At 37.3% G+C, this 27,977-nt stretch overlaps 1 protein-coding gene across 11 annotated transcripts in view; it reads right to left on the bottom strand.

Annotated features, from left to right (window-relative positions):
* SBF2 (SET binding factor 2) overlaps nt 1-27,977 on the bottom strand; it is a 230,524-nt gene that overhangs the window by 118,772 nt on the left and 83,775 nt on the right. For all 11 annotated transcript variants that reach the window (XM_064425493.1, XM_064425489.1, XM_064425488.1 and 8 more), the window contains 2 exons: nt 13,784-13,921; nt 1,112-1,225 (listed from right to left, as the gene is read on the bottom strand). In XM_064425493.1, coding sequence (XP_064281563.1) covers nt 1,112-1,225; nt 13,784-13,921 — 252 coding nt within the window. The remainder of the gene's footprint in view (nt 1-1,111; nt 1,226-13,783; nt 13,922-27,977) is intronic.

Genomic DNA, 27,977 nt, shown 5'->3' on the forward strand with positions numbered 1-27,977 from the left:
TATATTATATTAATAGTATATTAATATTTCAGCATATTTTATTAATGGATCACATTTTGATTGAGAAATCACAGATACAGATTTAGCATTTTTATTAATAATCTAATCCAGATCAACATGACATTCTAAGAAGCCTTTGGACAAAAGGAAATAACTCCTCCACAGCATCTTTTGCCTTTTAACTGCTGTAACTTTGATAAATCAGCAAATATTTTAGTAGTTCTCTTCTCAGAAATAATTCCAACAGTAACTTTTCATATCACACATAGTTAAACAGTGAAACTCTGCGTTGTGGGTTGTAAAATATGAATGTTAAGAAAGTGAACTAATTATAGAAAAATCCACAGAAACAACACCTCTGGTTCAGGATGTCATTTAACTATTATTCACATTGAATGAGGGAAGCATTTTGTAGAGCTATTTCTACAGCCTACCCTATTCTTACCCACTGTGCTTTGCACTTGCCATGGGCCACTATGAGAGACAAAACCCTGGGCTAGAAGGACTTTTCATCTCACATGGTGCAGCCATCCTTAATGTCTAAGGACAACTGCTGAGTGATTTCCTCCCTTCATCTGTAAACTGAACTTTATTTGTTTCTGTTAATATGTATTAGCTTAGGAGAAATTTAAGCTTTTCATTTATCTCAAATAAGTCATATTTCACCAGCTGAAAGTAATACAAGGTCCTAAATCTTGGTCATGCATCTTAATTTGGTCTGGAAGAGGCTCAGACATTTTGCTTTATGTATGGAGGAGAACTAGATTTTCACTGTTAATTTACCATTTTATAGTTAGTCAAATATTTTCTGTTTTTTTCCTAATAACTTCTTTCATTAGAGAGCATACTGAGGCCAGAAAAATCTTTTCCACTCCTTCTGTGTAGTTTTAAAACTGCTTGGAGGGTAAAAAGGCACTATTTGAACCTACAGGGGCTATTTACTGTCACAGATGTTGAGCTTTATTTAATTCAATCTAAAGCTACTTTTGCTTTTAAATTACCAAATCAATCCTGAGCGAGATATTTTAGACCAAAAGAACAGTCATTGTTACTCATTTAAAACCAAATTTTTCTGCTGATATATTGTAAATAGCAATTGCAAGTTCTTTACCCTGAAAATTTCGGGATAATCTAGTCTGGACACCAGCACCAGACTTTTAGGAGCAAACACTTCTGCAGGCTGAATTAAACCAGACTCCTCTTCACCTTCAATTTCTTTCGTTCCCTTGAAAACAGAAACACTTCAATTAATAAGCAGGAAGAAAACTCAAACCAAAACGTTATCATTTTTACCACAAGTTAACATTTATCAGAGCTTCAAAAAAGCACTGCATTATTTGAAACTGGTAACAAAATCAAGTAACAGGAGCACACTCCAATGGCTGCCTCAAGTCCCTCCAGGTTCTAGATGTAATTCAGTTTATTAAAACTCACCCTGGGAAGTCAAGCACCAATGTACCTAAAATAAAGTTCTCTTAAGACAGCAGTTTAACAGGACACTGTTCCACATTAAATACTCCCTGTGGCACATTTTAGACAGTGAAGTGGATCATAGAACAGGATCCTTCCACATCAAAGTGTTAGCTGATCTACAATCTCTCCAAATATAGAGATCATGCATTTCACAAAAGAATGGTTGTCCTCCTCATATTAATATAATTAAATTTCTTACAGAATTCCCACTGTCATTACAGCTGAAATTATCTGTAATGTCATCTCCAGCCTGACCTAGTGAATTTGGAATTTAAAGACATTTCTCAAAAAAATCCCTCACACTTAGGAACCACTAAGGTTACAAAAAAAAAAGTGCAGATAAACTCACAGTTGCTCATGACATTGTGCAAGTGGCTATAACCTTCTTGCCAGAACTTATTCAATCACAAATAGTTTATTATTATTCATAGCCAAAACTGAAGATGTCACTAAATATTTTCATTTCTAAAATTCCATACATTCTTTGACAAATTAAGTTTTCAGATGACAGAATGTCCTCGCTTTCCAATTTCTGGATGTAATTCTCTCCAACCCCGCACCACCCACCAAATTTCTTTTATTTGTTCCTCTGACCAAGCATTCTTCCAAGCAAAAATCACTCTATTATCTTAATTAGGAACACGAGAAAAATTATGTCCATTTTCATATGACAACACGAAATATCTGCCTTCTATTTCTGTCACATTACTACTCATCATTTTAGTTCCTTAAAAAACAATCCAACATTTCTCCTAAATGGACGAAATCTGATAAAAATGTTCTTAAATGCCAGGAATGCTACAAGTTCATGAGCTTTATTTCACAACCTCAATTCAGAATGTACAGTTTCTTTAGGAAAATGCTAACCCACAATTCAGAATTCAAGATAAAATTATATAAGAAGAGAGTATTTGGGTTTTAATCAGAATACCTTGGTTAGTACAGTATAACACATTCATACCAAAATAAAACCAGTTGGTTCAACAGTACACACACACACACGGGCAAACACTTGGCTTTGTACATTAAATTTTACTTAAAAGGCAAGCAATGCATTTGCATTGTATGTGCTTAGTTGAGTCTGCACCTCATTTCTAAGATAAAGTTGTGATTCACAAATTTCACAAATAGAGAAACACAATAACTCAACAGTCACACATCCCACACAGGTTCATTCATTTTCATCCATTTTAATGCGGACAGGGAGAGCTTTTACAGGAATTACAGTTCTCTCCCTCTGCCCCCCAAAATCCCCAAATTTTTTAATTATCAGCAGAAGTTTACTGTATCAACCATTCTAAAGAGCAAGTATGAGTACTAGGCATAAAGGCAACAGTTTCTGGATATCTGACAAATTGTGGGCTCTGACATTAGGAAATATGAAATTAAAACACATTCCACATTCCTAAAGGCAAGGGAACATGGAAGCTCCTCCATATTCACATGGTACTAAGATAATGAAACCTTAGCATGCTCAGGCAGGGAGGAGCTTTCCACCCAAGACCCTTCTCATAAAATCCACACAACTTCAGACCAAGTCTTGAATTAATTAATAATTTGATTTAAAGCTTTCAGGGCACGACAGCAGCACAATACTGATTGATAAAGCATTTATACTCTCAAACCACTCTCTCCTATTCATAGAAGATTTACAGAAAAATGCAATGTGACTGCTGTGTTTCTTCCCCAGCTCAACATTCTGACAGGCACACAGGCACGTTATTAGGAGTCACTAGACTAAGTAGATAATCATTTCAAACACATGACTTTTAACCTACTTTTCAAGCAAAGTATTAACAGCATAAGTATTCTGTACCAGAAGTAATTACAGAGCACTAAAGCCACAAATGTGATTGTATTTACACTTCTGGTCAGACACACACACATTTTATCTTTCTTTATCTCTTTTTCCATCTAAGGAAAAAATATTGTCTAATAAAAAATAACAAAATGAAAGAGTTTGTTATGTTGGGGGCTTTTTACAATAACTTTTTATTTTATATATACATTTCGTTTACAAGTTAACTAAGAATAAATGGATGGTATGGAAAAGCTTGCTAAGGATACACAGATTGAAAGATTAATTTAAATTACAGCATCACAGAGCCACAGAATCATTTGGGTTGGAAAAGACCTCTGAGATAACTGAGTTCAGCCTCTGAGTGAACACCACCCTGCCAATTAGACCACAGCACTGAGTGCCATGTCCAGCTCCTTCTGGAGCACCTCCAGGGATGGTGACAGCACCACCTCCCTGGGCAGCCCACTCCAGTGTCTGATCACCCTTTCTCTGAAGAAATTCCTGCTGATGTTCAACCTAAACCTCCCCTTGAGGCTGTGTCCTCTCATCCTGTCACTCACTGCCTGAGAGAAGAGACTGCTCCCCAGCTGGCTACAGCCCCTGCCATGGAGTTGCAGAGAGTGGTGAAGTCCCCTCTGAGCCTCCTTTTCCCCAGGCTAAACACCCCCAGCTCCCCCAGCAGCTCCTCATCACACCTGTGCTCCAGACCCCTCCCCAGCTCTGTTGCCCTTCCCTGAATTTGCCTTGGTTAATTAATAGTGAAAAAGATTCCTTTTTTTTTTCCATCCTTTTTTCTATTTATTTGAAATAAGCAAACTTTGAGAACAGCTGAATTTAGAAAAATGTACCACTAGAGAGCAAACCAGTGGTCCAGATCCTTAACAATGCATTAGTTTAACAGGTGATAAACATCTAAAATCTAAGCCAGAAATACCTGTGCCTTGAGAAGGCAAATGAATAATTTTTCTTTTTTACCATCCAATTAATAAAGTCCTGGAAAAGACTTTTCCATAGGCTACAGATTAGGTAACAGAGACTGATCTAACTGAATCAAAGAACTGTGGTTATAGATGATTTCACCATGCTTAAAGCATTCAGTCTTTGTACTTTGTACTAAGCATTTGTACTTAGACATGACCAAAGCCCATCAGGGTCCTGTTCCCTGCCTGTCACACCCAGAATCCTCTTTTCTTCTGCACCCTGACTTGGTTTCTAAAGTTATAAGAAGAGTATAATGCAGAGATCTGTAAACTATGGCTCACTTATGTCCTTAGAGAAGTTTTCCCCAGAAATTTCCTGGGTGTTGCAAACCATCACAAAAACTTACATGCAACATGACAGCAGTGAATGTTAACATTTATATCACATGAGATCAAAACAATGTATAGGAAAAATTAAGTGGACCAATTTTAAAACTAAAAACAATATTAAATCCTTGAAAAATTAAAATACAATTAAAGAAGCAATTGTTTCTTGTATAGGTAGAACATGTTGAAGATACATCATAAGTTTGAACAGAAAAATCTTAGCTGGCTTTACAACAAAATGTTTGATTTATTTACTTGCTCTCTTTTTTCCCCTCTCTCTTTTTCAGCATTAATAATATTTGCTAAACAAACTTGGAAAATGGTGAAACTTCTTTTGAAGGTCACAGGATGCAATTTCATTTTGCTTACCCTGGCTGCTGTAGCTATAAAGTGGTCTCTTAAAAGACTGGCCAAAATATGTGTGTGTGTTTTCAGTACACTTAAAGAACACCAATACATATATTTAAACTCAAATGTTTTCATCTATTTTAACAAATGTACACACACACATCTACACTAAAATATATGCGTGTATGTGTATATACATATACACACACACACAACTCCCAGAATGACACAATAATCAGTTTCACAGGTTCTTACAAAAATGAGAGCACAGAACTAGAGAGTGCACCTGTTGGCCTTTCTTCTTTTATAGGATAAGCAGCCACTGAACATTGTGACCTCAAGTGATGACGTAAATTAAAATATGCAATAACTAACCATTTGAACTAACAGCATCACTCCATAGTTTATGAACTTGTTCAATAAAAGCAGCAGAATTAATAAATGCATTAAACCAGCTTTGAATCCTGACTGACAACCAACAGTTTAGAAACATTAACTGTGATCACCACTGTTCATCATCACTCTGCTATTTATTTGTTTCCTTGTTTTCTGAAAACAACTTGTTCCTCGGGTTAGCCAAGGGATGTACATGGCATCAAGCCCAAACCAGACAAATTCAGCCTTATTATTTAAACATTTTTTAATGAGGAAGGTAACTGACAACTGCAGTCATCAGCAGATCAGGCATGATGTCCCAGATCCTAGAAAAAGGTTTAATACCTTCTCAATCATTGTAGTTAAAATTGAATACTTGTGGGATTTATACACATTAAGTAAGGTATTGCTTTGTTTAATCAGTGTCCTTTTGCTCTAAAAATCCCTCTACATCTATAAAAAAGCAAAATGCTGAGCAGTGTAAAGTGAAAAAGTGTAAAGTTTGCATCATTTTACCAAGTAGAGATAAGAGTCTGAACGCTTGGTATTAGAAAAAAAGTATTAAACAAAAGGTAATTATGATAATAAAATATTGCATATTTCCCTCAAATAAACACGAGTCAATCAAGAGCAAAATACTTGCTCTACAGTGAAATGTATATTAAATACATTAAATATAATAAATATTAAATAAATAACTGCATCATGCATGTAACAAGAAAATAGGTGCTCACAGCCAGGAATTATTTTAATTTCATGTACATTTATGTCTAAGTTAAAACATTTGTGGGTTACCCCTGATGTCTGGTCAAGTCTGACCTAACACTCCAAGTTTTCCATCAAGTGGCAATGGACTATTAAATATCTCTCTGCTTCCCACTCACTTCCATGAAATTCCACTTCCTGGAATTTCATGGCTGACACTGGATGGGTTTCAATATTGCATGGGGTAAATCAGGACAAAACCAGATATTCTCATGCAAGTCTCAACTTCTGCTTTAAAAATTCTGTTAAAACTTCTAGAAGAAAAATGTGACTGATTTTGTGCTACTTCAGTGAAAAACTGTAACTCATTTAAAGGCAACAGATGTGGCAGCCAAAAACGAAACAAAGCTTTAAAAAAAACTTTACTCATATTAACCTTATCTTCTTTTATTAAACAGAGATATTAATTGCCACAATCTAGCCTTCAAACTTTAAGGTTTCCTCTTGAACTTTTATAAACCTGATTTTGCCATAACAATCGCATTATTTTAAGATGTCAGTTCTGCTTCTAAATATTGACATTTAACTTAAAGATAACCATCTAGCCAAAATCAACATCAGGAACCAAAGTCAATTATGAAAGATCAAAAGGACCTACCAATATGTTCAAAAAAATTCTCCCTACTACAGAGTGCAGCGTTATCATTTGCTCCATCAACATGCAACTGCATTACAGCACACATGAACCATAGCCACCCTTCTCCTATCTTTTCACCCTAGTCCTCAGAATCTGGAATGCTGGCTCTGATTCATCTTAAGCAGAGAAAAATTAGTTTTATCCTCATGTCAGAGGGAGGAAAATCAATTTAAACAGAGGTACTGATAGAAAAGTTAGAAAACACGAGGCCTTAGATGTAGCTGTGCTGTTCTGAGGGTGGAAGCTGGCAGGCATTGTTTGAAACTCAGAGGAAATCAAATGGGAGCAGAAACTGAAGTTAGAGTTGTGCTTTAACAATTCGTTCACCCTTCGAAAGAGAACGAACTTCTCTCATTCCAAAACTTGCACTCCAGTTCTTCTTTATGTCAAAACCAGTTTGCCCTGTGCAAAATTTTGCATTGAAATTATGCCAAGTCCACCAAGCCTGTTGTTTTTCTACTAACTGCCCAGCAAAGATTTGGAGACCATGTTCAATTTCTTATTTTAGGAAAAATTATTTGAAGTTTACTTTAGCAATCTTAGGCCAATTACTCATTTGGGACAGATCCCTTTCTCCTTATGTGACTTGGTCTCTGTTTGTCTTATTTGCAGCCAAATACACGCTTAGCTGCTTTATTAACAATCAAAGGCCAAAAAACATTCAGCATCAATTAATTTTATTTACTTGTCAGAGTATATAAATGCATGTATCCAATAAATTCTAACACATGTAGGAAAGTTAAAATAAACTAAGCTGCCTGCTGCCAGAAGTCAAATCTGCAGCCTGCCTGCAATCTGCTCTACTGAGCTAAAACCACAGGTGAACAGATCTGCTTGGTGGTTTGCCTGTGTGCACACAGCCACACACTGCAGCTAAACCTATACTGGAAAAAATTAAACCAGCATCAAAGCCATTATCTTGATTTAATTATTTCAAAATGGGGATAATACAATGTAGTAATGCACAGTAAGGAGCCTATCAACTAAAAAAAGATAAGGATCAAAGACAGAAAATGAATGAAGATCATAAACTTATCAGATAGAGCAATCTTGAGGTTTTATGAGAGGTCAGCTGGTTCACTCCCTATGTAATACTGACACTTCAGAGTACCAATGTGACAGGAAAGAGTTTGTAATGCACCTTCCAGCATTACACAAAATTGACACCACCACAATCTATTAGATGCTTACCATTTCATACCCCCATTTTGAAAACCTCCAGAAGGTGTTGATATGGATTATCACATAAAACATTGAAAGCACTTTGGAACCAACATAACCTCACACTCTTTGCACATTTCAGTGCAGCTTTCAGCCAAAGTGTCTCTCTGGAATAGGATATGAAAGCTCCAGAGGATCTGGGAAGTCCAAGATGATGCCACTGAGTTGTTGGAATATCAGTAATCAATAGCATTAAGCACCTGCTTTTACTGTGTTAACCTTACCCCTGAGGAATGGCAAAGAACGGCAGTACCAGGTCCTTAGCAAGAACTGTGCAGAAACAAACATCATTTCAGAGCTTCAAACTTACTAAACCTTTCTGAACTTTCCAAAAGGCAGCTAACCTGATCCATGAATTCACACACCCCTAAACTAACGTGAGAAAGCTGCAGACACCTACGAAACACATGCAGAACCAAAGGCAAAACTCAAATCTAAGAATGCTGTCATTCATACCCTATTTTAACTCACTATACTGTTTTTGAAAAAGAATATAGAACAGCATATGTAGGCATACACCAAGGCAACATTTTACATACACAGATTGTTTTGGTTAATTAAAACACTTAATCCCTTTGAATTGCATATGGGGAAACGCATTGAAAAGACTTCCAGTGAATTGCTGAATTAGTATTACACTACTGCTTGAAAGTCAGCTGAATCTGATCTCTACTGACAAAGAAATGCCTCTACTTAAAAGATAGCATCTCCTTGTCCTGTGAGCTGAACTTGGGGCCTCTGTTCAACAACACAGGAGTTAAGAGGACAAGGTGACCTTTACCCAACACAAGTTTTTGTACCCTGCAAAAGCATGAGTTCAGCTTGGGGATGTGTGTGCAAATGCACGAGGCAGGGGATGAACAGGGCAGGAGAAATTATTGCCAGAGTTATTAAGATGGAAATATGATTTCTTCTGTATAACTGTTCTCATCTTAACTTTAAATTCTGGTCTAAAGAGGACCTTAAATGTATAAAAGGACATTAAAATACAAATCTGTTTCTTATACAGAAAATTATCTGCAATCTGGCCTTTACACCAGACTAGAAAGGAAATAAGGCATCACTTAAATCTCTATACAATGTCACAACAGCCATTTTTCAGTAGATTCAGAAAGAAGATGATGCAACATACCAAACATTGCTTTTAAAACTGGGGTTTTTTTTACATAAAACGTGCTTTGGGGCATTGACTATATGAAGAAACTTTCAGAATAAATTTAGCATTTGGGATACTAACAAAAAAATGATTAAACGTCATTTTAGGAAGAACATGCTCATTTAATATCCAAAGAGGGGGGTCTGATTTCCCGCACAAAGCAGGTACAACTGAACTCAGTGTTCTCAGCCTCTGATAAAACCCAAACACCAGTGACTCATTGAGCAGCATATGCCTGAGCACAGCAGGATCACCAACTCTCCAGTCCGAGCTGAAAAATCCTAACTTTTTGAAGCACAATCGTTTTGTTGGCAGTTTTTCCCTTGACTCAGGAAATATCTGTGGATGTTGTGAATCTGCCATTTTATGGTTTGGGATTTTTACAAGTTCTTTTTCCTCTTTTTGCAGGGGAGGGCAGAGAGAGGAAGAGAATGTGAATGTCAGGAAACAGGAGAGCTGTGAATTATTACTTATGTCCATTTTCCAGAGCAATATACTTAATCCTATATTTGTGATTGCAATGTTTTAACACACATAGCTTGAGACAACACACAAGCATGAGACAATCTTGTAATAAGATTGTTATAAACAAATGTTTGGGGTGTTGTGCTGATCTCACTGAGCAGATTTTCTGTAATGCAAGAAATGCAGTTGCGCAGGCTCAATTGCTGGCATAAATCATCCTCTAATTTGTTGATGGTGGGGTTGGGAAGAGAGGGCAAATTTCTTTCCAAGTGCAAAGCAATGTACAAATTGACCATTATGTTCCTAAATTATCTGAGTCAACATTTTTTAAGAAAGATTCTATCAGTGGTGCTCTTCCAAACATTGTTAGTATAAATTCTAACTGTGTAACTGGTAAGAAGCACAACTGAGGTCACTAGAACTATCTGCTGAGTCAAAAGTATTAAATCAAGTCCTTGTCTGCTAAGTGGTAACATGCAGAATTTGCTGTTAGAAATAAGAACCTCATTTTAGCAAACTGTGTACACAACACAGAACTAAACATGTTAATGCATGCATGTATATGTATACAGATGTAAATTTTTTTAATGATCAATAAAGCTACAATAAAGCTATAGAGACACTGAATTTTATGGGTGAATGTAAGTTATGATTCTTCTGAACACCCTTTGGCTGCTCAACAGCTTCTGGCTTCAGCTGCCAGAAAAATAAACTAAGTAGACTTTTTTTTTTGGTTGATAGAACAAGGTTTTTCCAAATCACTGACATTTCAAATTTCAAACCTATGAGGTTTCAACTCCACAGAAGCAATCAAAATACAGCAATGGGACATCACACACCTCCACATCTTCCCAGTCCCCATAAAAAAACCAACCAACTTGGAAGGCATTTTGAGAGGAAGGGAAATAGAGATGTTTTGACTTATTCTCCTCCTCCTAATTGCTGCAGGCACATGGAAGTGAATGAGGCACCCAGCTCTGTTTGCTAGAGTATCTAAATAGCACCTTAAGCCAGACAGAAATGTGGATACAGCCAAGCACGTGCTGGAAACACAAGAAGCTGGAAGAACCAAGAACCAGAGCAGTATCTCAGATTTGTTTACACTCATGTAGGAACTTGAGGTGGGAGAGAAACCTTGCACATAGAACTGCTCTGCAACATGCTCAGGATGCCTCTAAGTGACAGCAGCTTTATCACTGCTAATTGAACTGCCTCTAGAAGTGTCTACCCACAATCCAATTTATTTTGCTCTTAAGGTCAAACTTTCTAACGCTTCATTTTAAACCCAGATGAAGAATATATCCTTATTTAGCTTTAGCAAATGTTACTGGCACAAATAAGCGAGATTAGCATCTAAACCAGAACAACCCATGAAGGACTCCATGGCAAAGCTGTGTCACCTGAAATCACACAGCACCAAGCGAGTTCCATTCCCCTGTTTAATGGAGTGTGTTCTCTCACTTCTGCCTACACATAAGGAGTATTAATCAGACTAAAATTAACAACAATCTTTTTTTATATTATTACAGCTTTTTCAGAGCTGATTGCTAATCAAACTGACCAGCATCCATGCAGGTAATAAATTCTGGATCAGTCAGAACTGCAATGATGCAAAGGACAATTCATAAATGCCACCAAAGAAAACAGCATTCTATTTTCTGTCCAGGGGTAAGAAGTTGAAAACAGGCCATCAGCTGCTTGATTACTAGAGCCTGTGCTTTCCTCTGGAAAACTTGTTATGGCATGCAACTGCCAAGAGACTACACTGAATCCAGGACTCTCAGGGATAGCAGGGAGGACTTTTTTCCTGCAAACTGTGTAGTTTGTACAGCTGCTATACTAATCTTGCACCCTGGGTTATCATGATATCACTTATGTATTCCATGTGAGTACAAGCTCCTTACACTTCTGGTAGCATTTATTTGCAAATTATCCTGTAAGAAAAAACTGAAGCAGGGATGGAAGGAACCAAAACAACAGAAGTCTTCTTGACTTGAGTCTTCCCTTGAGTCTTCTCAGACTCAACTGTGTCTAAAGGGTTTGTATTATTATGCAGAAGGTTCCAAAAAGGTTTGGTGGTTCTCTTGGAGCATTCACAGGCTGAGAAATGAGTTTGTTTTCAATTCCCAGTTTAATTAACCACAGAAACTTCCAAGGGGTTGATTCCGTTTTCTTTTTCTTTTCAGTGAAGATGATTCTGCCAAGCCAAACATCTCATCTGCTGCTCTGGCTGAATTCTGACCAGCCTCTCACCAAGGTTTACCTGGAGAAGGCTACTGGGAAAGAAGTGGTTTTGTGGGTTTTTTTGAAATTTAATCTTCCTTTTGCCTCAGTAAGTTATATCAGTCAGTTAAGGAAAAACTGAACTGTATTTATCTGTGCAAAGTACTGTCTAGATTTCAAAGGAAAAACTGAACTGTATTTATCTGTGCAAAGTACTGTCTAGATTTCATTTCAAGTCCTGGGCACGATGTTTCATAGATTATTTCATTAAGCATGCATCTGAATGGTTAAATCAATATTACTGTCATAGCCCAATGCTCTGAGCTTAGGTTTCATTACAGATTGTACACGTGCTGGATTCTTGTCTAATGACCATGAAACAGGGCACGTTCAATTATTCTCTTTGGGTTTCAGAAAGAAACAGGAAGTTTTGCTATAAACAATGCAGTCATAGAATAAATTTCACCACAGCAAGTTCATCTGAAAAATATGCATTCTTTACAACACAGCCAGGAATGGCATTATGAGAACCAACATCCTGCTGCACTCAGTTTTTTATTGTTTTTTACTTTGGGTTAATTTGTATTAATACTTAGGCAATATAAGAAAAAAAAGGTTTTAGTTAATACTGGATGTTTTGTGATGAGCATTACTTCAAAGATGTGGATAGGGAATCAAAAGCAGCTGCTAGAAACCACAGGATAAATAACAAGTTTGCTAAATTTAGTTTATGTTATGAAATACATAGAGTGGAGGAAGAGTCAGCCATTGTAAATTTTTATCAGCTGGGAAAGAATGACTATAGAATATTTCACTCTCTACTTATAAAATAAATATGACAGACATTAAATTTTTAAGAGGAATGTGTCAGCTGATCTACACTAAAGCTTAAACCTAAAATACATCTAATATTGGGGTACATTTCTGCTTTCAAGTGCTTCTAAAAGTCCACAAAAACATTCAACTAAACTGTAGCACTAATGAAATGAGAATAACTATTATTCTGTGGCTTCCAACTGTGCCCAGAAAAAACACACCATTATTATTATTATTACTACAACACATCTTTCAATTATTCTACAAACAGGGTAATCTTTCAACTCCAGTATTAAATGAACATAGTGCTCATGGATTATTAAAAACATTTCCTTAAAAGAATCAATAATGATACAGCTCTTCACTAAAAGAACAAGAAATTACTTTACTCAGCTATTTATTTAATCTTAGCTAATTCCATTATACCTAGTGCCAAGATTTCACTTATTTTTTTAATTCTTATGTAGGAAAGAAGATATTTCAAAACATAACAAAGGCAGTCTGCAATTACATATTGGATTAGGTTTTCCCTAGGTTCTAGACTCTCAAGATTTCAAGTATTAAGTCGCAGCAGATATTCTGTGAAGTACTTTACATCAAAAGTGAAACAAAATGTCTATTTTTGAAAGACTGAGGTTGCCAAAAAATAATTAGATACATGTTTAAAAACAAACAGCGCCAAGTAGCTGACACCTCAAATCTGACCCAACTAAAAACTGAATAATTATTCCATCAGTTTTTAAAATCTTGCCAATAAATGCCCTTACAGAAATATGGATGCACACTCCAGCATCCTTGCTGATGGAGCAGGCCAGCAGAGGGAGCAGAAGTTAACAAACCTTTTCCTAGAACAAGGCTGAGACTCATCCATGCTATGTCAAACACAAAAGGAAATGAAAGGAACACCATATTGCTTATCCCATTGGAAAAGGAAAATGTTGGGGGGGGGGGGGAAGAAATTCTATGGCATGGTTTTGGCTGGAGTTTTTTTTGTTTCAAAGCAGATGAAAACTCCAAACACGCAAAAAAGTGCCTCAAGCTCACCTTTTGCAAAAACACAAGGATTTCTGTAGGAAAGAAAAATGCACCCTTAGAAGGAACAGCAAAATATTTTCTCAAGTTGCTCTCTGTGACACTGATCCATTGTTTGTAGGCACTTCTTCCTGCATTTCTGTTTGCTGCTGTAAATCTCTTACCTGCAGGTTAATCTCTGCTTCATAGAAAGTCAGGCAGGAGCAGTAGTGCCTCTCTGAGTCGATGTCAGTCAAAACCACCACGAAGAACGTTGGCTGTTTCCTCTCCTTGGAGAGCTGCCATCCTCCAGGCTGGCAAAACTGAGGGAGCAAACAGACACAGGTAAGCAGAGACACCAGTTGTTTTCAGAAATGTGAAAAATATTTCAGCCTTATCAAGGATGGTTTTACTTAAAGTGAACATATGCAGGGTTGCAAAATTTGAAGAAAATGGGGAAAACCCAATATGTCTTGGACTTGGTAAGACTGAAATAAATTTAGCTCTATAAACATCAAGGGAGAGAATAAACACTATAAAAAGAAAATGTATTCCTTTAAATACAGTCAGCATTCAAGAGCATCTTTGCGGTGTTCAACAGGAAATAACGAGAATAAATTGACACATGATGCAGATTTCATTGGATTAAAGGTTAGAATCTGAAGCTAAAATTCTTGTGTCTTAAAACAGCTCTGCATTTTTAATTTCTTCACTTATTTCACCAATAATTTATCTAATCAAGCATAGATATATATACATATTACTTGCATCTACTTGCAAAATTTTTTAATACTCACTCCTAAAAAGAATATTACAGAACAGTATTTCCCACCTATTTATTGATTACTTCTGTAAACTTCATTGTAAACATTTGAAATTTTACACGCACAAGCAGCATAAACAGAGAACTACAGCTCAACAGCAAAGTGGAAATTGTTAGGTTTCTTTCCCTTTTAAAATGAATACTCTCTAATGCAAGAGTGTGGTGAAATTCAGGGATCAGTTTGCTGAAGATACCTGAAATGGGCTTTATGGGATACTGTACCCCTCCTTTCTTTTACTGAAGGCTAAAGTCACATCCATGAAAAAAATCACAAGTACGTTTCTAGCAGCAAAATTATAAACCCAGAATCTAGACAAAAAAGCAATAGCCCCTTATGTATTAGGAGTAATAACAATAATAAAAACCCACAATAAATTCCTAGAATTGTTAAACAATGCAGATACCAAAGGAACCAAACAGATAGGTCAAAATCTCAAGTTTCCAGAATTGCTTCATTCCTCTAGACAGATGTTAAAGACTGAAAGAGCATGAAGAATAAATTGTAAACAAACACTTTCTACAGATTCATCTTTAGAACCTCTACCATAAAACCTGGGTAGTCTTAGGTGAACACCAGTTAAAACTCTGCCTCTGATATACAGTTTATTTTATGATCCTGGGAAAATCTTCAAAACCGAAGTTTTCTCATGTTACATTCTTCAACTTATAGATAGTCAGCTTAACACTTGTGAGTCTGTATCCTTAGAAGTGCTAAGCACTCCCTTCTACATCTGAGAATAACTGCTCTGAACATCAAAAAGTACTCTGTGAAAAGACATCCTAGTCATTCCAAGTTAAGCATCCAGTATCAGTCCATGATTTTGATAATACTGGCCTAATCTCCTTTTGTTTTTCATCCCACGTCAGTTAAAAATAAGAAGATACTGCTATTAATCGTGCAGGACTGCTATAAAGATAATGTAATATGGCAAATATATACAGACATTATAACTAAAACATCATTAAAAAGTTTGACAATAAAAAATCATTAAGAGTTCTCCATGAATAGCAGAGTTTGAGGGGTGTCTGTGTAATAAATGAAGCCTGGAATCCATAGTTCAACAAGATAACCCCCAAAACTGTGAATTACTCTGCTCAACAAATATGAGCCAAAATGCAAAGAATGCAGCAAGAGCCTCATAATAAATTGAACTTTTCCATTATATGCCATTAAAACCAAATTATTCCTACAAGGTAGGTCAAATCAAGGCTGTTCATGCAGCTCAGGCTTCCTAAGGTCCAAACACTCGAGTTTACAACCTCAACACTCCTTCAAGTCTCCCAGTTATCACAGGAGCTCCTTGCTGGTGCCACTGCCTTTCAGCTTTACAGGTGATGCCCCACCTCACACCTGGAAACAACAGTCTCAGATTTTTGAGAGTCTGGAATTCCTGGACAAAGCCCCATTCTGCCCATTCCAAACCCTACCTTCCTAAAGGCACAGAAGCGCTTTGGTATTGTTTGAAAACAATTCTTTTTATTGGGAAAATGCATTATTAGCGGGTCTGCTGCATAAAATCTATTCCAACATCTGCCCTGTAAACTGGGAAATGCAAAGGGAAACCCTACAACTCAACTTTGAACTACCAGAGGAGACTTCGGATCTGGGCATGCTGCTGTCAATAGCAACCTCTCAATCCATGCATGTCTAAAACCTACTCATCTCACAGGTGAGAATCCTCCCCAATTTCAAAGTCATCTTGTGTACAAAATGATGCCTCAGGTTTTAGCTTTTATGTTTTTCAGGTTCTATACACTTTGGTGTGTAGTTCATATTAGAGGATGGTAATCTCTCTTCACAGAGTAGGGAGACAAAACAATTCCTTTTCTAGCTCGAGACCAAGGACAAATGATCCAAATTTCAGGCCCAAGGGCATAAACAATGTGGACTGAAGAGAGGAAAACAAGAAGGATGAGACTTCATGACCTGAAGCTATAATTGTACAATTAACTCCAATATGCAAATGGAGCAGAACTTATAAAAGAGACCCCATGACTGGTTGTCCATTTTGTGACCATTTTGGGTTCATCTTGGGTGTGTGTAGCCCTGGCTGGGCTCTTGTGCTGCCCAAGGTGTGTCCATTGAGGCCTTCTAATAAATACCTACTTTATTCTTTAACTCCATCTAGCCTCTGTCCTAGGTCAGCCTCCATCAGGCATGAAAACATGCTTTCTAGATTTAACTATTTCACTAGAAAACAACAATTAGTGATTTCTGAGGAAAACAGCTAAAGTAGAGTACATCCACTGGCTACACAGAGAGTCCGTGTTTTCAAATAAACTAGAAGGAATTTATAAATAAAGAGATTGAGGATAAAGACAACAGGCTCCCCCAAGAGATTAAACAATGACTGTTTCTCAGTTTCCTTAAAATAAGGTAATAAATATTAGCACAATATTTGAAATGCAAGCAACATTGAGAAGAACTTTCCAAACCAGTATAAATACAAGTTACCCTCCAGGATGATTACCAGCACTCTCTGGCTACTAAGAATAGGAAAATATGTCCTTACCAAACCAGATGCTTTACCAAAACAGACAAGCATCACTGTGAATATAAGCCAAAGGTCATGTGGCTTCTCCAGTAAACAAGAAAAACCCCAACAGTTTAAGAACCAACACGCTCCCATATTGTTTCACTTATTTGCCAGAATTCTTGGAAGCAGACTACAACTTCTATCAAAGGCAGTGAAAATAAGAATGAAGCAGAATGTCCAGCTTACAATTTATAAGAATGAGCCCCTAATGCTGGGCGAGTGCTTCCAACAGACTCCATGTTAGAACTGATTGCCTTCTAAAATTTGCTGCAGATATGCAGAAATTGCACTGAAGAATATGCAACACATCTTATACTGCAGGTGCTGAAATTACACTTGAGGCATTGTCTGAAAATGCAGGTGCCCACTGAAGCAAAGAACTTTCTCTTAATAATTCCCACAAATGTTTTCAGACTAAACAAGAAACCAGACAGATTTAAAAATGACGCATGGCGTTTCAAACCAGTGTAACTGGGTTTGTTACCTTCAAAAAATTTGTATGTCATCACCACAAGCCTTCTTGCTGAAGTCTAGACATGATTAATCAGTTTAAAAGTGACATTTCTTTCTTCTGATTTTTATAAGCTAAACACATCATCCTTGCTTGATTCATAGATTTGTTCCCTCGCTCTAACCTAGAGCCACAGCTGCCTGCCTTGTCCCTCTCCATTAATGTAAGTCATTTGCATAAATCAGCATATCCCCTAGCTATATTGTATATAGCTTTGGTGTCCAGAATCCCAGGACATCCTGAATGGAAAGGGACAGGTCATGGAGGAGATCCTCCTGAGCACCCTCACTTGAAAAAGGACTTTTCTCCAAAGATGGGCTTGAACACCCAGTGGTTCGAGGCCATGACTACTTCCCCAAGGAGCACTTAAAAGTCTGTTGAAAAATTGAAGAAAAAAATGTTGAAATTGTCACAATTTCTATTAAAGCACTGAAGGATTTAGAATTCCTTGGAAGAAGGCTTGTTGGTTACTGTGAATATGAAGATTAAATATCATGATAATGAACAGTAATGACAAAGTGTTCAAGTTTCATTAAAGAAAAATTTCAGTCCTTTATATCCTTACCATGGCAAAACTATAATATCCGTATTTCAGAAACCGGACCATAAATGACCCAGCTGCTGAAGTGCACATTAGAAATTCATCATTTTCTTCTGGCCTTGCAGCCTGAGCACAACCAAGTCCACAACAAAAACTCAAACCAATATTCTAGCTGGGTCTGTGCAGCCACAGACTGCTCCCTCTGCACTTTACATTGTTTGCTGCATCAATGAGCTGGTCAGCTTTCCATCAGAAATCCACCACCTCTGATGGCAAGATCAAGGGAGAAAGGAAAAAAAGCTTGCTCAGAAAGTTTACAACACGAAACATCCTTTGCAAGCCATCCTTTGAAAGCACTTTGTGAAGGGTTCACACAGACAAGATTCTGTGACAGAATCCTTCACTTGAATAATTATATTTAAGATATTTTCTCACGCTCTATTTTTTTCTTCAAAATATATTTGTGCACTTGTCTCATCAAATAAAATCCAAAGCTATCTAGGATGCATATAAAATAGAAAACACTTGAACTCCATTGACAAAACTTGAATTAAAAGATCCCAAAATGATTTTAAAATTTAAAACATCTGACAGAGATATCCACTCTCCTTTCTAATTCAACTCTTTCACCAAACATTGAATTCTCCTTGAATCACTCTGTGTACAAAGATTCATTTTATTAAGCCTGCTTCTGTAGGCTCTTACTATTCAAGTAACTGTGCTTTGTTTTTAACATGTATCATCATCATCTGTCCTGCAAACCTCCCTAAAAATAAAGAACCATGTTCTGGACATTATGTGAAGGAAGTTTGTTCCATCTGGACTTGCATGACCTAGCACCAGCTGCTGAGTATTTCACCATTTCTCCGTTCACTTATGTATGGAATTTTGGCAAAGGGAATTTTCTCTCTCACATGCATACCTCTACTTAAAACAAAACAATTGCAATGCTCACTGGCATGATAAAAAAAGCAATGTTATGAAGCCGTAAATATGAAGAAACGCCTGGAGCTTTTGGATAACTCTGGATGTAAACAGAACACAAAATATAGACTGAATTTTGTAACAGCTTCCTGCCTTTCAATATCTTGTATCCAAGAAACCATGTATTTATCCTTCTCCTGGTCTAAAATAAAACCAGGGCACTTAACACACAGTTCAAATTATTTCCAGGTAAAAGCCCATTTGCAGTGTTGCAGAATACTCTGGTGATCAACTGTAAACAATTAAACTCACAAACAAAACAATAGCTTTTAATCCTAAAACTCTAAAGAAATAAAAAATAAAGACCTTTTTAAATTTTCTACCTTGGAATGAAGTGAAATGCAGCATTCTCCAAGAGGAATCTTTACATAACCACCTTGAGGCACCTGTGAACTATGCTGCTTGTGAATTATATATATTACAGGTGACTAATCCTTCTCCCTCTGCCCAGGTGCTGGGGACACTTCCACCTCAGCTCCTCACTCAAACCCTTAAAGCCACGTAAAAACAGACACTAAGAAACATTTCCCTTCAGAGGGAAGATCCACAACCACATTATTGAGCTTCCACATTATTGATGCTGAAAGATCTCTCAGTGGCACTAATCCTGCACAAGGGACAGACCAGGAATTCTCCCATTGGAGCTGCACATTAAAATGATCCTCAATATGCAGCTGCTCAAGCTTGTCACAGAGACCCTGAAGCAAAGTTCCACAAAGCCAGAAAATTAAAATATGGAGAAACATGTCAATTAGAACAAGTCAATTCATCCTCCTAAGTCAAAGACAGAGAAGTCTTTTTCTGAAATTAATCAAGGTTAACCTCCCCCATACACCAGCAAGTAAATAATTCTGGGTGCATATCTACACATACACTTGGAAAAAAAAAAATCAGTTTCAAGTTCATTGCTTTGCCTTTTTAAAACCTTGTAACATTGTATAATTTTAAACACCTTTCCTGAATGAGCTGCTATAATGAAAACTCAAATTTGTAAAAGTCATTTGTGCAGCAACTGTACTCCTATTTTATCTTCTGAAAAAATAAAACCAACTGAACAGGCTTTTAGAAAGAAAACTACACCCAGTGGGAAAACAGTTCCTTCTTGTGTTTTCAGAACACTTAGTATTGCCATTCCAGTGGCTTATTTAAAACAACAACAACAAAAAGCTGTCAAATACTCTTCTGACCATTTCTGAACAAAACCAGGCTAGTCTACAGAAATGGTGATTTGTGAGGAAGTACTGCAAGCTAAAGCCTTTATTTCAGAAATAGTACAAGACTAATAATGGCATTGAATGGGTTTTTTTCACAAAACAAACTTCCAACATCTCCATTCTAATGAAGTTTAGTAAGAATGTGGAATTGGCAGGCTTGTGCAAATATTTTTTTATTTTTTTAACCTATTTAAACAGTGGTCCATCCCGTTGATTTCAGCCAAGTGTTATCACAATAATCTTATGGAAATTTAAAAATTCTGAGACCCTTGGACCCAGAATCTTTTCTTACCACACCCACCCAGAGTAAAACCCAACACTGCTCTGGGCTATCTCTGGTGAAGTGAGCAAGGCAGCTGTGGACAACAACCAGGAATTCTCAGATGTACATCAGTATGGCAACCCAAACATCCATACATTTGGTATCTGAAGCACATACTTTACACCAGAGAATTTTAGGTACTTTTTTTTAAAAACCCCATACATTTTAAACGTCATCAAACAGTTAAGAAGTCATAAATTTAAACTTAGGGTCTTGCACCTGAAGTTCAGGAATACAGGGCCTGCCTCAGAATTCTTTTTACAAAGCAATCCTTGCCGGTCAGTAGTAACTGCTGCCCATGGTACCACTGGTCAAAGGAATAAGAGAAGTCTGGAAATTAATTGTTCAACATGAAAGACAGAAAAGACAATTACAACACAGCAATAAATCCAAGTAAGACATGACATCAGCAATTGATACTTCAGTCACAGGTTAGTGAATACAGAATAATACAGTTCTAGTGATGCACTGTGTTTGTTATAGACAAAAAGACAGTGTGGAAGGAGGATTTCTGATATTTAGAATACTTAAAGAAGGACTATAAAAGGATAACACTATCAAAGAAACTGATTCCTTGTATTCAATGCTTGTGTTTTAATTTTCATCACAAGGTAGACAAAGAAGCATCTGTGTCCCTCTTAACCTTTTCAACAACCATTTCTCAGGATGGTTTTGAAAATGCATTGTGACATTATACTAATAGTTAATTCATTTGGGAAGCGGTTTTTTTTCCTTTTTTTTTGTTTTTTGGAGGTTTTTGTGTTTGTGGGGTTTTTTTTGGTTTTTTTTTTTTGTTGTTGTTGTTGTTTTTTGGGATTTTTTGGTTTTTTTTTTTTTGTTTTTGGCTTTTTTTGTTTTGGGGCTTGGTTATATTCCTATTTTTAATGACCCGTGACCTTTTAAAAGATCAGTAGTCATCTGAGATAGACAAGCCTCGAAATACAGTTTTTATTTAGAAACGTAATTGAGCATTTTATGCACAATTATCAGTGAAGCACGAAATATTAACCTTGCCTATTGCACTCTTTTTGCTCCTTTCTCTCTCTCCTTCCTTCTTTCTTGTTCTCTTTTGGCAGTAGTAGCACTGTGTTACAAGAGCAGCCATAAACATTCCCCAGTCTTCAGTGACTTCCCAACTCATTTACTAGATAAAGAGTAACCTAGCTTTAAAATACATACAGCATGTGCAATTATTGCATTGGTTGAATGTCCAAAAAATAAATATATAGCAGGGTAATGAACATATATCACTCAACAATTACAACTGGCACCCAGTAAGCAATTTACACGGACATAAATTTTGCTTTATGTTAATGATTAATACTACTCCAGGTCAATGTTCTATAAAATACTACCATAATACACAAAGTCCTCACTATCTCATTTTTATCACTCACACCTGCACAATCAGATATTAAACCACCCTGATAATACCATGCTACAGTTTGGAGATAGTCTGTTGCTCTCTAGCAATCGTAAAAAAGCACAAGCAGCTTTGTGCTAATATATGATAGGATTTTTGTATCCACCATCTAAAAACTTCTTAGAACAATATGCCAGAGATGGATTCAAGTCTCAACACTCAGAAAAAAGAAAAAAAGTGGGAGTTGGGGGCAGTGTGTGTAAGCACATGGCACTGCAGTGTACGCTGGAAAGAACATTGGTGTGACCTGAGAGAGACACAACCACCGAAAGGCCTGGGACTGCTGCAGCAAAATGGACTTAAGAGATTCAAAAGAGATCCAACAGCCTCAAGATGACAGAATACAGAACAGGAAGTCTTGAAACAGGCAAATTAATTCAATGTCAGAATTCGCTCTGAAAACAGCAGAAATTCAACTGGAACAAACACTTGTGGAGGAAACCACAAAAAGGGTAATACATACCTAAAACTCCCTAAAAAAAAAGTGCTCAGTGCAAAGTGATAACCAATTTATTTTTCAAATATATCCCTTCATGATGCAACTGGGGAAGTTTAAAAGGTTTGGCACTGGCCTAGGCCAGCAGGAGCCATGTAACCATGTCAGGGGAGGAAGGTCTGAAGGGAGGGCACTCCCAAAACCTCCACCTTGTCACATGCAGCCACTCCCAGCAGCACCACACCTGACACTGCTCCATCAACCTCAGATCGACAGAGATGCAAAGGACACACAGAACTACAGCAGCTCCCTGCCCCAAAAGCTTGACTCAGCTAGGAGAAGTTAAATTAAAAATAAACAAAGGAAACTATAGAAAGGGCAGTACATTGCTGGTCTGTTAATTTTGGGAATTTAACAATACTTCTTACATGAGTCATATTATTGTTTCCCACTTAAGGTCACAATTGATTTCCCCTTTTGCAGGTGTGAGATTCTACAAGGAAACAGAAGAGTACATACATAAACACAAAAAAATAAAATGTGACTACAAATCTCACAAAGAAACATCTTATATAAGTGAAAGACTAGGCTGGGAGCTAAAATAAAAAAATACCAAACAACTGGATTGCAATATGAACATATTCCACCAATGAAGTTCTGTACACTGGTTGCTACTACTGAATTCTGCATTTCCACAGCGCTAATTAAGAAAAATATGGAATGCATTTCCTGTAAAATACGTAGCATGAAAAGACAGCTGAAAAGTTTGGTGCTTTCCACTGAGTTTCAGTTTCCTGTGCAGAGAACTGGGATCAACAACGTGAGACATACTTGTCCTCTCTTCCCACACCACTGGGGTCTGTATTATCGTCCCATAAGCAGTGGGCATTAGTGCTGGCCTGCACTACAGGATATCTCTCAGGGCTGTGGCAGGAGAGCGTGTCTGCCAAAAGCCCCAGTGTAAACAAAAAGCCTTTGTGCCACTGCAGATGCTTCCATGTGCGCAGCTGGCATGCCAGGAAACAGCTACTTGGAGCAAGAGACTATTTCCTCCAGGTAGGCTTGCTGAATTTAGCACTTTCTGCACTCTGAGATTCCAAAACTCATCAGAATGAAGCTTGAGAGAGGTTTGGCACTGAGGAAGTTTGTGCTTCTAAGTCCCTATCTATTCATGGCAGCCACTTTTCCTCCCTTCTGGCAGCTCTCCAGAGCACTCCATGTTTGGACAACATGCTAAACTGGAGCTTTGCACAATCACCACAGGACTGCAGCTTGCATGTGCTCTGATCTCCACTATATGGCAATTAAAACAGAGCATCACAAGTTTTTATGGGGGAACAGATTTCTGTTGCAAGAAGTTACTGGAACGACCAAAAAAAAAAAAAAAATAGAAGAGAGAATGTGAGCACCTCTGATAAAAGTCAGTATTTTCAAGCAACTTGCATGCAGCAGAAAAGGACTGAGGAGTTCTTCACCACTAAACTCAGCATTCCAAAAGGAGGAATTTCCAGAGGCCCAGACACCAAAGGCATAATTTTAATGCTTTAAGAGGGTAAAAAAGAATGTCCACAGGAAATTACTGACTAGTTCAGCACAACAGTCAACTCAGGTAAATGAGCAGAAGGTAATTTAAAGCTGCATCAGAGCCAAAATCAAGATACAAACAGAATGATGACTGATATGTTTCTGCAAAAAAAAAGGCATTAAAATGGTTTTTCAGAGTAGGGTAATAGCAATACAATGCAGCTAATAAATAGAATCACAATCACATAAGTATACCCAGATTTTTTTCTCTCTTAAAAATTATTGGATGCTTTTGATGCTTTGTGGCAATTGTGTTTTAAAAACACATTCCATAGATTAAAGACAAGCTTGCTGAGGGACTGGAAAAGATAACCCATCTTTGTTACCAGAGACACACAGCAGTGAAGACACCTCTACTGAAGAGGCATTATCTAATACCCAGCCCTGCTCCCAGCTAAAAGCCTCATCCTGTCCCATGTGTCCTAACTGGGCAGGCACAGACCTGCCAAAAAAATCACTTTGGAACATGGTGTAGAGAATAGAGTTTTCCAAGTAAGACAAAAAAAAGCCCCAACACTTGTGCTGGAAAACAAGTGTCATACCATGAGTTTAGAAGAGCTCAGCTTTTGGAGTTCAGTGCAGAGAGTTGAGAAACACATTCTAGAGTAGTTATTTGTAGATAAGGTGTTTGCTAGTAAGATTTCAGATAAGGGTTCCGAATTCATTATCATAAAAATTCAAATCTCAAAATAAGATCTCGTACTCTAGTCAGTGAAGGGTATGGAAAACAGAGTCAAGTTATCAGGGTAAGCATTATGCTCTCCTCAGCTGGAGCTGGAGTCCTTCAAGTAAAATTGAACAGCTTTTGGAAGAAATTATTTTGTCCATGTGTGTCAGCACAAGTCAGTTCAGACCCGTGAGGGACCTGGGAATCTGTACACAAAACCTCTTGCTCTGAAACTTTCAGGGGCTGAACGTGCTCGTAACACTTGAAGCTTTCCACCATTATATAGCTATAATCAGATCTCATACTTCAGAGCTTCAGCCACTCAAGCATGGAGATTTAGACAGCACTTCCACCTGGATACCTAATTGGACACCCGAGTTTTTGCAAGAGAGCCAGTGGCAGCCATCCAGCACTTCATGGGGCTGGCAGGTACTTGCAGAGAATTCTGGCTGGCCTGTCTTGCTTATGTGACTATAAGCTGCATGCCAAATCAAGGGCTGAGATGGAATTTTCTACCAAATCAAGCTGAGAGGGATTCAGGGATTTATTTTACTTGTTTGTTTTCCTTTGCAGCATATGGCACGTTAGCATCATCAGTGTAACCAATTCCCTTAAGCTCAGGAGATGCTCTGGTTTCATCCTAATCTCAAGAACACTATCAAATTGGACAGGACTGAAACTAGCTGGAATAACTAGAATTGCTGGACATTGTATCACAAATCAGTGGTGCTAATTAATAGACTCTGGTCAGACTAAATAAGCTGATGTATCACATATGGTCTCCTCCATGAAGCCAAAAAAGGGGGGGTGGGGGGGAAGTTTTTAAAAATAAACTGAAATGTTTTAAAAAGAAAGCAAACTTCATTGCTTGTGTGCAACATATCCAAAACATTATATCATTTCATACCATAAAATTTAGTTCTTGGAAAGATTTGAGTAGGATTGTCTATGAAGGAATAAATATTTTTCAAGTGAATAGATAGGGATTAGATAATTCTATCTTGTCCTCATAATTTAATGTAAAATGATTGGTCAAATTATACTTGCAAATTATACTTGCAAAAGGATTTACTGCTTATAAATCCCACTTATTGGTAATTAATTAAAACAATGCCATGTTAAGAGAATTGAAAAATATAAGCAGGTAACTTCACTGTTCAGAAAAACCAAGCATTTCCCCCTTTGTCCCAAGTGGGTTAACAAGTGCAGACAAAATGTAAGAACTGCACTTCAGCTCATCAAAGTGCCCTCTGCAGGGACAGGATGCCCAAAAAGGGCCTTCTCTTTACTTCTTTACTGATGGGAGAATTCCAGTCCCTTATATCCAAAGGCACCTGGGCTGCCCTTACTGTTCTTTGAAACTAAACATTACTGAACATCAACAATTACAGATCCTCTCATAAAATACAGGGAGCAGAAATAGAAACCACATCTTTATCATCTAAATTGCACAAGACGTGGGGAAAATACATTTTTGTTGTTATTATTATGCATGTCAAATTATTACAAATAATTACTACACAATAGAAGATGCAATTGAATAGTAGGAATTAATACATGGAAAATTACATTGTAAATATCACAATCTCATTGAAAAAAAATAAATAACTGACATGTTTCCTTCCCCAAATTAATCAAATGTTAGTGGTACTCTTATATATAAAAATAGAAACACCAGTCAACCATGGGGGGTTCCCTTCTATTGTCCCACAAGCATACAGAGGAAATAGAAATATTTCAAGGCATCTGTAATGTCTTACATACTTTGAATAAAATAAAGAGCCAAAACACTTAACAGTACTGAAATTTATTCCAAATTATACCCAAGAGGAAGCCATCTGCAGGAAAAATAAAAAGTAAAACAAGAAAAAAACCCCACTCTTTTGCCTCAGACATCACTTGTGCAATACAGCTATTCAAAAGGACAGCATGTTCTTTTAAAAGAGTGATTGCTTATTCCTTCATGATACAGGCAACACAAAAATCACCTGCAAACGTTTGGGATTTTTCTTAACTACTAAAAATAAATTCTACACTGGTTCAGTGAAACACTGAACTACTTTTGGCTCTTTTATTGTTTTTCTCATCTAAAATAAAATATTAATATACTGGCAAAAACCATCTTTAAAAGACTCTGAAACTGTCAGAAGTTACCCACAGCCAAGCAGACCACTGCTGCTCCGGTCTGGCTTGAAAGGAGACTAAAACCTGAGGTCTAAAATGCATTAGGAGTTCAACATGGACACCTACAAGGCCACGAGAAGTTTGAAGCCTTTGCTTTAAGCAACAGAAAATGGCTGGTGACATTTCAGTAGAGAAACAGTAACATACAGCTTAGCAATGCGCTCACTAAAGTTCAAGCTAGTAAAATGAAAATTTGGTTTGTGAGGAAGGCTGGAAGTCTGAGACACAGGCGGTAGGATGGCGAGCACGGCGTGAGCGCCGACGATGACAACATCGCAGACATGATGGTCTTGTCTGAGCAGCAAGGGCTGCCTACAAATATTAGCACAGTCATTCATTTGTCTCAGGAGAAATGATACAAGATGAGCAGAAATACCCTAGTGCAGGCAGCACTTCCTGGTGCATCAATGTTTCCTACATTCCTGAGTCTCCCAAATATGAAACAGATCATACGAAAGAAAAATAATACGAAAAGTATTCGCTGTAAACTCCAAACAAATTAAGTGAAAATTTGAAAATAACTATGTAGTACTGGACAAACATTAAAAGAATAATAGATGAGCTTTGACAATGTGTGTATGGGTTACATTAGAAAAAAAAACCCAAAAAACAAAAAACAAGAAAACACCCCCCCCCTTTTCAACAGTTGCATACCAGGAAACATGTGTTGACCCATGACACTTGAACAGCAAACAACAGTGTCCTACGCACAACCTCCAGCAGCACAGAAAAGAAGGAATCTTTCAGAGTAATTAGGGATTCAAGGACCCTGTAAAACATTACAAAAATTTCCTGCTATTTCTATTTTCCCTAGTCAACACCATGCGACTTAAGAAACTCTTTCATTTTCTTACAAGAAGGTGCAGCAGGCAGTAGATACTTTATCAAATGGTTTTGGCCCGCACAGATGAACTCAGAGTAGATTGCCAGAATGGTTTTTTGATTATGCACAGATTTGCACCAAAATAGAAACCAACAGGCTGTTTCTTCACAAAAGAGTATTTCCTACCCCCCAGGTATTTAGGATGCTATGCCCTTGAAAATCTCAGCTGCAACAGCTTGAAAACACTGCTGTAGAGCTCGAGTCATAAACACAGGCCTACACATTTCTGCAGTGGTCAGAAAGTCCCTGCACTTCATTTTGCAAACTACA

This window comes from Passer domesticus, chromosome 6 (assembly GCF_036417665.1).
Source record: "Passer domesticus isolate bPasDom1 chromosome 6, bPasDom1.hap1, whole genome shotgun sequence".
NCBI classification, from domain to species: Eukaryota; Metazoa; Chordata; class Aves; order Passeriformes; family Passeridae; genus Passer; species Passer domesticus.